General features: G+C 41.2%; 1 protein-coding gene across 1 annotated transcript in view; it reads left to right on the forward strand.

Annotated features, from left to right (window-relative positions):
* The window catches only part of PLCH1 (phospholipase C eta 1), a 228,752-nt gene extending 218,571 nt beyond the window's left edge, over positions 1–10,181 (forward strand). Inside the window, exons 20-23 of the mRNA XM_065942637.1 lie at positions 2,280–2,426; positions 2,651–2,730; positions 4,701–5,055; positions 7,592–10,181. Of these exons, the coding sequence (XP_065798709.1) occupies positions 2,280–2,426; positions 2,651–2,730; positions 4,701–5,055; positions 7,592–9,660 (2,651 nt within the window). The 3' untranslated portion in view covers positions 9,661–10,181. The remainder of the gene's footprint in view (positions 1–2,279; positions 2,427–2,650; positions 2,731–4,700; positions 5,056–7,591) is intronic.
* Positions 10,182–11,537: the final 1,356 nt, after the last annotated feature.

Here is an 11,537-nt window from a genome sequence, read left to right on the forward strand (position 1 = left end):
CATCTGAGTTTTGTGAAGACTTTTCAACACATAAAACTAAGTAATTGTGGACTGATGCGTGGTATGTTTTGATGGATGTTGTAATCTAGGCTCTCAAGAATTCTGCTTTTGAAGCAAATGTTTTTCCTAATGAAATGAATAATATTTTAATGGGCTGGGTTACAACTTCATGTAGAAAAATGACTCACTATGTACGTTGTTTTTATGGTATGAGTTGCCTCAAAGTTCTCATTTGTGAAGCCTACATCCTAATGATTCCTTATTTTCTCTGGAGCATGTAAAGCTGTAGAGACAACGGCAGCACACTCTGGCAAGTTTATTCTTGAATGTGTACTTGTGGTGGAGCAGCAGCACTCTGCTCTTATTTTGGCCATAATGCAAAGAAAGCTTTCTTTACTCAAGCCTCATGTATTTATCTTAACAGTCTTCTAAAGTTGTATTTATTTATACATATGACAAACATTGGACTTCCCAAGTGGCGCTAATGGTAAGGAACCCGCCTGCCAATGCAGGAGACATAAGAGACTTCGGTTTGATTTCTGGGTCAGGAAGATCCCCTAGAGGAAAGCATGGTAACCCACTCCAGTGTTTTTGCTGGGAGAATCCCATGGACAGAGGAGGCTGGAGGGCTACCACCCACGGGGTCGCAAAGAGTTGGATACGACTGAAGCAACTTAGCATGCATGCATGACAGACCTTATTGCATGCCTGTTTTTCCTCAGTCCCTAGTCATTAATACTCTAAAAAAAAAACAAAAACTAAACTTCAGTCCTCAAAACATTTGGGAAATTAGAGGTTCCTATATTGGCTTTCAGAGGAGTTCAAAGAAAGGGATTTGAGGGTTCAAGGGTAGCAGAAACTTGTTACTTAGGAAATAACATGCTTAAAGTAAGTAAGGTTCCCATACTTCATTTTCCTACCAATAAATGCTCAATGAATTTTTTTAGTCACAGAAGTAATTGAGATGTCATCACTAAGTCAACAAAAAGTATGTTTTCTCCTGTTCAGGAGGGACATCTCAATGATTTTCAGTCCATAATTATTTCAGTTAAGGCATTAAGGTTAAGTGCCTGATGCCTCCTTAATACACACATTTAATAACACCAATTTTCATATTTAGAGAAGAAAAACTTATAGAGTACTTGAATTTTTATCTATTTAATTAATTTATCTGAGAGAATTTTGCCAAATAATAAATGTTTTTGGCTTATAGAATTTGAGTTAAATTATATGCTTTTCCTATTTATTTTCAGTACCTATGAAAATATATCATCTTTCTTGTATTAAGGTCTTGCTTCATGGGACGCCACTGGGAATCAACAGTGCCTCATCTCACTTGGCTCTGTCACTAGTTGTATGACATTAGGCACATTATTTTCTCTAAATATCTGTTTTCTCAACTATAACATGAGCATTGTATTTCCTGTGTTAAAAAATGAGTGTGGATTACTTGTATATTTTTTTAAGAGTTACATATTTTTGAAAGTCAGTAATATATACATTTTTTTTTAATTAGGGAAAGAACCCCTGCCCTACCACCCTTAGAGGATTGCCATAAGAATTAAATAGGATGGTATATGTACAGTGGGTCCTCCTTGGTGTCTTAGCGGTCAAGGGTACACCTGCAATGCAGGAGACACGGGTTCAATTCCTGGGTCGGGAAGATTCCCTGGAGAAGGAGATGGCAACTACTCCAGTATTCTTGCCTGGGAAATACCATGGACAGAGGAGCCTGTGGGCTACAGTCTACATGGTCACGAAAGAGTTGGACACAGCTGAATGGTTAAATAACAACAACAACAACATTTGTACAGTAACACTGAAACCTTACAGAATGCTTGCTAGCGATGATAACAGCAAACATTTTGGTGGGTGAGAAGCATCGCTTTATTGGGGTGGAGTGGGGGTGGGGAAGAGGAATCATTCTTTACTGTTTTTGGTAAAACATTCTTAGCTCACTACTATGGATACTTTTTGAGCTTACTGAAACATTCTAAATACTGTCTAAAAGAGCCTTCTCCACAATGCAGTTTTGCTTCAAGGATTATTAGAATTGATGTAATAATTTACAGGCAATTTTCTTACCAATTATTTTCTAGCAATGGGGGTAAGTTCCAAGGCTTTATTTCAGTAAGGCATCCTGGGGTGGCTCTGTTGTCTTCACCAGTTTAATAACCATTGCAAGCAATTTTCACTGTCTGCTTTGCAGATGTTGCCACTAAATCATTTTTAGCCAATCCCTTTTGCTTTTTTAATCTGTCTTTTCCTGTTTCTCTCAGGATTTAACCCTGTATGGGAAGAAACCCTGACATTTACAGTACACATGCCAGAAATAGCTTTGGTCCGGTTCCTCGTGTGGGATCATGATCCAATTGGACGAGATTTTGTTGGGCAAAGAACTGTGACCTTCAGCAGCTTGGTGCCTGGTAATTCTGGCTGAACTTTTCTCTCTAGACTGTTCCTCGTTCTTTGGAAGATGTGACATGCAATATACAGGATACACGGCATATATGATATAGAAAGTATGTGTTATATGATTATGTGAGTGTTAATATAACTATTGTAAAGGCAGGTATTTAATTCTATTTCACCCATGGAAAAGCCAAACATGAGTTCAACGAAAAGGTAACTACTTCTCCTCTTTTATCAGGCTACCGGCATGTCTACTTGGAAGGACTGACAGAAGCATCTATATTTGTCCACATAACAATCAATGAAATCTATGGGAAGGTGAGAATGATCACAGGGCTTAAAGTCACATGCAACAATAATATGGTCCCTAACAAAGTTTTTAGTTCATTGCATAAAAGGGACGTAAACCTCGACAACATGTTTTGACACGAAACTCTAGGAAGGCCAGCCCACAGCGTGCTCCATGTTCTCGCCTGCCCTGGGGTCCTCATTCATGTGCTCCTTCCTCTGTTTAGGGGTGTACGTGTCCCCTCCACCCAGTGGCCCTTGCTGGGCTTAACAGAGCTGACAAAACTATTACTCTCCCAGGCAATCATTTGTTTGACTAAAACAGTAAAGCTGCAGTTACATGTCTGAATTTTTTATAATCCTTAAAAAAGACTCAGCTGGCTGCAGTTGGAAATGTAGTCTCAGATGTTTGAATTACCTGTCCTAACTGGGCTGTGATCTCAGCCAGTTCTAGGCAGGATGCATTCATTCAAGTGTCGTGTATTTAACTGGAGGCCTAAAAATCATGAATGAATGAAAAGCCACCCACTGAACTTAAAAGGAAGAGATCGTACCAGTGTCTTCTGGCTCTCTCCCAATGACAGTTTCTTCACTGCGGAGCTCACTTGAGGTTTACATATCAGTAGGCTCTCGTCTGGTAATGCCAAGTCACTGGGGATTTAGTGACCAGAACAATTTTCAGGACTAGATGTGATTTGAAGGGGTTCGGGCCCAGGGGTGTCCAGTGCTCTTTATCAGAAAGTCAGCATAGTCTGGGACTCCTCCTCCAGAGGTTTATACATTCTCTGTGCTTCTGCTTCCTTATCTGTACCTACTTCATAAACAGATACTTTATCTTTAAAAAGCTGCCTGGCACATAGTAAATGCTCAGAAATGTCAGCTAATATTAATATTAAAAAGACGACAATCTGACTGGTAGGGAGTGGACCAATTTGCCCTGAAATAGGAAGTATGTGTTTATTCTCACATCCGTCAGTTGGGAGGGGTGAGGATTCTAATTTCTAAGAGTGGTAAAGTTTTATGTCTTCTGTGTTCAGTCCTGCATTGCACTGCTTGCTGAGATCGCTCCTCTGGCCTAAACATACACAAATGTAAATGATCAAAAAGTGATTCTTGAAGTTCTCAGGAATCCCAGGTGAACTAAGCAGCATCTCAAGCATTTCACATGCTTGAAGGAAATAATAAAATTTGGAATTTGTTTAAAATTTGAGACAGAAATAACAGGAAAGAGAATGCGTCCTGTAGGCCTTGTGTTCTCTCTCCTAAGTAAATGTCCATGTGTAGTGTAAGTCTTTTATTACCTTCAAGGTGTGTTTGGGCTGAGATGCATAAACCACAGTGCGGTGGTAGTGAACTGAGCAATGAATGAAACCTGCAACTAAAAGTTCAAAGTGGGAGGAAGGGTTTACAGAGCATATGTGTTGTGTCACCGTCTGTTTTCACTTGTGCAACCTTCTTGAATGAGCCCCAATTGTGTTTTGTTGTGCTTTTCTCCCCCCTTGCAGTGGAGCCCTTTAATACTCAACCCCAGTTACACTATATTGCACTTTCTAGGAGCTACAAAGGTAGTTTCTCAGCATGGTGTTTGGTTCTGGCGGGCGTGTTTCTATCAGGGGTCATGGCAGCATGCTCTCACCTCGCTCCATCGTCCTGCTTACCACTTTGAAACGTGCGTCTGTTGCTTTAAGGCGGCTCAAGTTCGTAACAGTCTGTTCACTGTGGAAACGCTTCCTACCACCTTGTCCTACCTTCTTTGGGCAGGAAACTCATGGGCAAGCTTGGTGGTGAAAATGGGAGGCTGCCTTCCTCCCAAAGTCAGGTTGATGAGACATGCATGGCGTAGTGCAAACGTGCTGTGTGCTGCCGTTTTCTTGGTTTGAATATTCAGTGGCTGTGAGATTTCGTTTTCTATCCATTTTTCACGCAGCCATCACGTGAGAGGCAAGCGGTTGACACAGTGGTATTTGCTTAACTTCTGCTTGGTCCTTTTGTGTCTTCAGAACAGACAGCTCCAAGGTTTGAAGGGGCTGTTCAATAAGAATCCCAGACACAATTCTTCAGAAAACACTTGCTATTACATTCGGAAGCGATCGATTGGAGACAAGATTCTGCGACGCACAGCCAGCGCTCCAGCCAAAGGCAGAAAAAAGAGCAAAATGGGCTTCCAAGAAATGGTAGAGATGAAGGATTCTGTTTCTGAGGCTGCAAGAGATCAAGATGGGGTCCTGAGAAGGACCACGCGGAGTCTGCAAGCGCGCCCTGTCTCTATGCCCGTTGACAGAAGTCTTCTTGGGGCTCTGTCGCTGCCTGTATCTGAAACTGCAAAAGACCCTGAAGGAAAGGAAAACTCTCAGGGTAAGATGCTTTAAGTTTCTCTGAGAATACACCATTTTAAGACACATTTTTTTATTAAGACACATTTTGGTGTCCCCAGTTACCACAATAACATGGTTGGCATTTTGTAGTCAAAGTAAAATATTCTGAAAAATAGGTAATTACATTACAGTGTTACCTTTTAGACCAGATTTTAAACTTAGGTGAGAGGGTGCTGGAAGAGCAATTTCCTAGTCACCTACAGCCTCAAAATAACATTGACATCTGAAGTTGACTGTGAGGGACCAGGGGTGATGGTGGAGAGCGTATGGGTCTATGAGGTCCAACAGAGGGAGGTGAAACTGGCAAAATATGAGCAAAGGTCATGGTTTTTTCTTAGTGGGTACCATAGTTACTGATTTTCTGAGAGGAATAGAATTATATTGACTTTTCTAAGGTGTAGGTTAGTTGTATTTCTTTCTCACTATGCAACATGTTTCCACAATTGGAAATGTTTATGGGGAAAGAGGAAACACCATCTGTTAAAAGTAAGCCACTGTCTTCACTTGGGAAATCTCTGCTTCCTCAAGAGGGAGCTTATTTGATGTTTTCCTGTGGCCTCTGTGTCCCTCCCCTGGATGTGGGCAGGGAGGCAGCAAGTCTGTAGCTCCTGTCCAGTTACAAACTCCTCAGGCACAGAGACCAGCTGTTACCCACCTTTTCCTCTAATTTGAGCATAATGGTTCACTCGTATCGAGAACTTGATAAGAGTGGTTATCTGTTTTACGAGGAACCAAAGAGCTCTGTCCTTTATCAGTGACTCCTCTCCCACCCTATTTTAGATAATTCAAGTGCCAAAACTGTATGCATTTGATGTCTCTGCAACAGACAAGTTTTAATTAAATCAGAATCACCTCAGACAGTAGAAGATAATCCCTGTTTCTTTTAGCAAACTTCTTTCATCATGCAGTCTATTTCAGTAATCTCTTTTCTCATGAATACCAATTTATATTGATTTTTATTGTCAGATATGATAGGAGGACAAATCAATTTTTCAATGGCTTCTTTGAAGGAGAAAGGGGAGTTTAATGTTTGAAATTTTGCTAAGAGTAGTATTGGAGAAGAGATGAAATACATGCTTTAAAATTTATTTTAAAACTCCACCTTGGGGGAAGTAAACTATAAATAAATATAAACTCCATTTTGGGAGGGAAATAAAGCAAAAAATGGTAATAATTAATCCTATTAAAACCACAATTAAGATGCTAATACTATTTAGGTGAGTTAGAAAGCAATAGTTGATATTTCTTTCTTGCATTTAAAAAACAGGAACTTTATATAAGTTATTCATATATATATATAGCATAATATATTTAGTAATACATAAATATAAAACTTATAAATATAGAGCAATACATAACCATGCAAGTTATATGTTATTCATATATATATATAGCATAATATATTTAGTAATACATAAATATAAAACTTGTAAGTATACAGCAATACCTAACCATGCAATGATTCAAGTTACCATGTAGAAGAAAAATTAGGTAGAAAAAATTCAGAATACAAAATTGTATACATAATTTTATAGAAGCTTACAGTATCTATCTGAGTGGTAACATCATATAATATTTATATTTTTCCTAATAATTTTTGGGTGAATCAAGTTTTTATGATGAACTTTTTAGTTAGGAAAATAGTTAATAAGTTAAATATTCTTTTTCAATTTTCATAACTGAAAGCATAAAATGCTGTTAAAATAATGTGATTAAGAATATTAGCACACCTAATATTGTCTTAATATTATAGTAAACAGGATGGGGTACCCTGAAATAATTTAAATTGTGTATTTTTTTTTAAGTTTTCCTTCTTGTGCCTAAGATCTTGCTGCCTCTTATAGGAGAGAATGAAATATGAAATTTATGTATTAAAACTCCAAAAATTATGATCAGTGGGAAATTAGACATTAGCCATGGCATAGAATTGGTGACCAAGTCTTTATTTTTACATTTTAAAGTCAACAGATATTGCTATTCTAATGCAGTTATTGCACTTTCCAATTTGTTTCAGAAATTAATTGGTCAAATTAAGTCTTTTGCCAAAATGTTTTTCAAAATGATTTGTGGGTTTTTTGTTTGCTTTTGACTAGCACATGTATGACTGAAAGTTTACAGTGTCTTGCTTACAGGTGCCACAATCCTTTGTTTAACAGAGCTGTCTTGTTCTGTTTTTATTGCCATGCTTCTGTGTAGTACAAATCTGAATAGGAAACAACCTAAGGTAATCTTCACTGTAAAAGTATGGTAACTCATTGACATTTTTTTTACAATGAATATTACATCCTTAGCTGATGTAATAGCTATTCAAAGGGAGGCTCCAGTGAAACTATATAAATATATTTTACCATTTATCCATCACACAGACACTTTGTTGCAAATCTCTGCAATCCATGATTCTGTCACAATGTAACAGATTTACATTTTCCATTTGTCTGTCTGAAGGCAAACATGAGTGTTTGCAGGTCCTATATAAAGTGATATATGTCACTTAAAATATTGTTTGTTTCATTCAGCAGAAGATAAGGATGCCAGAAGAGATGGGAAGGCAAGTGTAAAAGACCAGCATTTCCCAAATTTCAACAAAAAGTTATCCTCTTCCTCCAGCGCTCTCATCCACAAAGACGTCAGCCAAGGGAACTCTGCTGTTTCTACTACCAACTTGTCAACCACAGAACAGTTAGTGCCGGGCCCAAAGGGTGGGAGAATCAAATCAAACATGTTAAGTGATTGCCGGGAACAGTGCCTCAGCAGATCCCTCTCTCCAAGGCAGCATTTGGCTCGTAATCCTGCAGTTAGCCCATCAAAAGATCTATGTGGTGTGAAAACCAAGGAAAATGGAAATGCTGGGGGCTTCGCAGTAGGGAAAAGCACATTGTCAGGAAGCATCCTTTCTCAAAGCAATCTGGAGATTAAGAAGCTGGAAAGTAACTGGGATAAGGGCAGAGCTGCAACATCCTTTTCTTTGTCAGACGTCTCGATGCTCTGTTCTGATGCACCTGACTTACATTCCACTGCGATTCTCCAGGAGAGTGAAATTTCCCACCTTATTGACAATGTCACTTTGACAAATGAGAACGAGCCTGGCAGTTCCATCTCGGCACTGATTGGCCAGCTTGATGAGACCAGCGACCAGGCTAGCCCTACAGTTGTTTCTCATCTTCAGAGCCCCAGTGTGATGTTGGGCCATCCTCCTGTGCCCACCATGGACCTAAAAATGCCCTTCAAGCATGGCTTTTCCAATGGAAAACCCAAGTCACCCTTCCTATGCTCCTCTCCTGAGCAGACTGCATTCTCTGGGCATGAGACCTGTGAAGGTTCAACACACACAGCTGCTGGTGAAACTATCTGCGCTCCTGTCTCCAGAACTAAACCAGATAATGACCTTTCTGGGAAGGCCACGGCTGGGGCCATAGAAAATAACCTGCCTCGGTCCTCTAATACTTCTCACTGCTGGTTACCAGAAAGTCCCACACAGGGAAAAGACTGGGAATTCCTGAAGAACCCCAGCCCTGCCACTTCCACTGACTTGACACTGGAAGATGTAATAGCTGCTCCTACCCTCAGGTTAAATTCTGGGGAGAGCAGTCTCGTGGAATTGGATGGAGACTCAGAAAATCTGTCCCTAACGACCTGTGAATATAGGAGAGAGGGTACAAGTCACCTCACTTCTCCTTTAAAAGTGAAAGACAGTCCAGACGCAGTGGAACATTTTCAAAGAGGCTTAAGAAATGGCTACTGTAAAGAGACTCTCTACCCTTCTGTCTCTGAAATATTCAACAATACTCAAGATGTCAAAAATCAAAATATTTCTCGTCTAGCCTATCAGGGTGCTGGCTTTATGCATAACCACTTCTCAAATTCAGATGCAAAAATGAACCAGACCTCCGGGCCCCTGACTTGTGCTCATGACATGCATGCCCCTGCCCCGGAGCAGTCCACACACTCTGCTCTGAAGCTGTCCAGTCCTTGCAAATCCAAAAGTCTGGGGGACTTAACATCAGAGGACATCGCCTGCAATTTTGAAAGCAAGTACCAGTGCATTAGCAAGAGCTTCGTAACCACTGGCATCAGAGACAAGAAGGGCCTGGCTGTGAAAACAAAGTCGCTAGAGCCTATGGATGCCCTGACCGAGCAGCTGCGGAAGCTTGTGTCCTTTGAGCAGGAAGATGGCAGCCAAGTGCTGTACTCCAAGCAAGAGGCCAACCAGCTCCCCAGGGCCTTGGTCAGAAAGCTGTCATCCCGAAGTCAGAGCAGAGTGCGCAACATTGCCAGCCGTGCCAAGGAGAAGCAGGAAGCCAGTAGGCAGAAGAGTGTGAACGCCAGCACCGTGGGAGGAGTGGTTCTCCGCAGCAAGCCCTGCGCGCCCGCGCCCGCCGGGAACCGGCACTCCACCGGCTCCTACATCGCCGGCTACCTGCGGAGCGCCAAGGGCGCCGGCCTGGAGGGCCGCGGCATCCCCGAGGGCGCCTGCGCAGCCCTGCGCGCCGGCCACGCCGACGGGTTCTGCTCCCACCGCTCCGTTCTGCAGACCGAACCCAGCAGTGATGATAAGCCAGAAATTTATTTTCTTTTGAGACTGTGAATTACATAAAGCTACATTTTCACTGTTAATAAGATATTCTGTAGACTGTCTGAGTCTTCAGTAAATATGGTCCTTGGCTTTGGGATGATTTTCAGATGTATTTTTAAACTCGTGTTACAGCCTCCTTTTGAGTCCGTGTGTTCTTTTTGCGTTTGTATATAGACCCGGGTGACATTTCCTGTGTACCTCTGATCCTTCCTCCCTGAGGTGTGAACTCTATTGGTATGATATATGTGCATGCCCTAGATGTGAAACTTCTCAGCAGTTTGGGTTCTATGTTTCACCAAGACGCTCTTTACTCTGTGCCCTCAGCTCACAGTCACAAATGTACTCATTTTTACTCTCTGCTAAGAGATTTCTACAAAGGACAAAGGGATGAATTCTTTATTTTAAAGCCATTACCATCTTTCATAGTTTTCCTTCTTTATTGAGAAGCTCAAATGCATTTTTACAACTCAGTTAAAAGGAGGTTTAAAAAGTGACCTACCTTACCTTCCAAGATTTCTCTACCCCACCCAGAAGGAGAGTTCAGAGGAGATGGGTAGCCGCCCCGCCCCCACCCCCGCCACCCCACCATACCCTCTCATTTTAGAGCCGGGTGTGAGGGTCTGAGGAATAAAGCAAACTTCTGTATATAAGGACAAAATTGTTTGTTTTACATAAATTTTGTTACATATTTTTGCTAATGGCTTTGTATGTAACAAGAACACAGTTGCCAAGCTATTTGTTGTATTTTTGAACTTTCTGATTAAATTATAGGCTGCAAATAATGGCTTTCAGAATGAAGGACTTCCAGCAGATGCTAACAATGACAGTAGCACAAATTGAAAACTTCCCAAAGCTTTCAAGAAAAAAAAATATTTTCTCATGCTAAAACCCAAGTGAATATAGATAATTAGAAGAAACCTTTTCCCTTCAGGGAGCCAAGTAACTCTATTTTAGTACCAACATACATTATTTTCACTGTGAATCCATTTTTTATTGCATGTTCAGATGTCCCTCTTTGCTTTTTTGTAATGTTAACTGCAATGATGTTCTTCTTGGAATTCATGAAAATATAATTAAAGGAGATTTTTAAACACTTGGTGAATTTTCTTTTTTTTTTCAAATTGAAATTCATGTGATGACTGTTGAGTAGGGGGAACCCGGAGCACTTGAAAATATTTGCCTTTTCATCTCTTTGCAGTAGAAGAGATCACTTCTATGGGGACAGTTTTAGGCAGCATTTTATGTCCTTGAGTGTTTTCATTCTGCTTTCAAGACCGTATTTGCAAGGTGACTTGAGAAGAAATGGAAATGTAATGAGTTGCTTTGCATTTGGTGATGATATTGCAAGTTTAAAAATCCTTCCCAAATCCTGCCCATGGCAGGAGTGGAGCTGGTAAGCAGGCAATGCCGGCAAGAGGCTGTGTTTGACAAATTAGACCACCTGAAGCTTTGCTGTGTGGCCGGAGACTGTGGAGGAAAGAAGTTGGATCCTGCTTTCTCTCTTCAGCCTGCTGCTGCAGAACCTGGACCCTGTGCTTCACCACCTCAATGGTGGTGATCCCAGCCAGGTGCCCACCCAGCTCCTGCTCACCTTCAGTTCCTGCCGCCACCTCTTGGCACTGCAGCTGCTTCTCACTCCTACACCAGGACTCCATGGCGTTCCTGCTTCTGGAGTCGCATGCAGGTTTTGAGCCTGCCACCGTGGCCACTTTGCTCATTAGGCCATTGCACAAGCAGTGAATCCAGCAAGGAGAGAAACTGACTGGCACTCAGAAAATTGGTCATTCTGTCTCCCTGGTTATTAAAAGTCTCTTTGTGGCTATGCCTGTTCTTTCAGAGTCACTCTTGAGAGACTGTAATGTGGCCATGACCACAAACTGTCTTTGACT

This window comes from Muntiacus reevesi, chromosome 8, assembly GCF_963930625.1.
Source record: "Muntiacus reevesi chromosome 8, mMunRee1.1, whole genome shotgun sequence".
NCBI classification, from domain to species: Eukaryota; Metazoa; Chordata; class Mammalia; order Artiodactyla; family Cervidae; genus Muntiacus; species Muntiacus reevesi.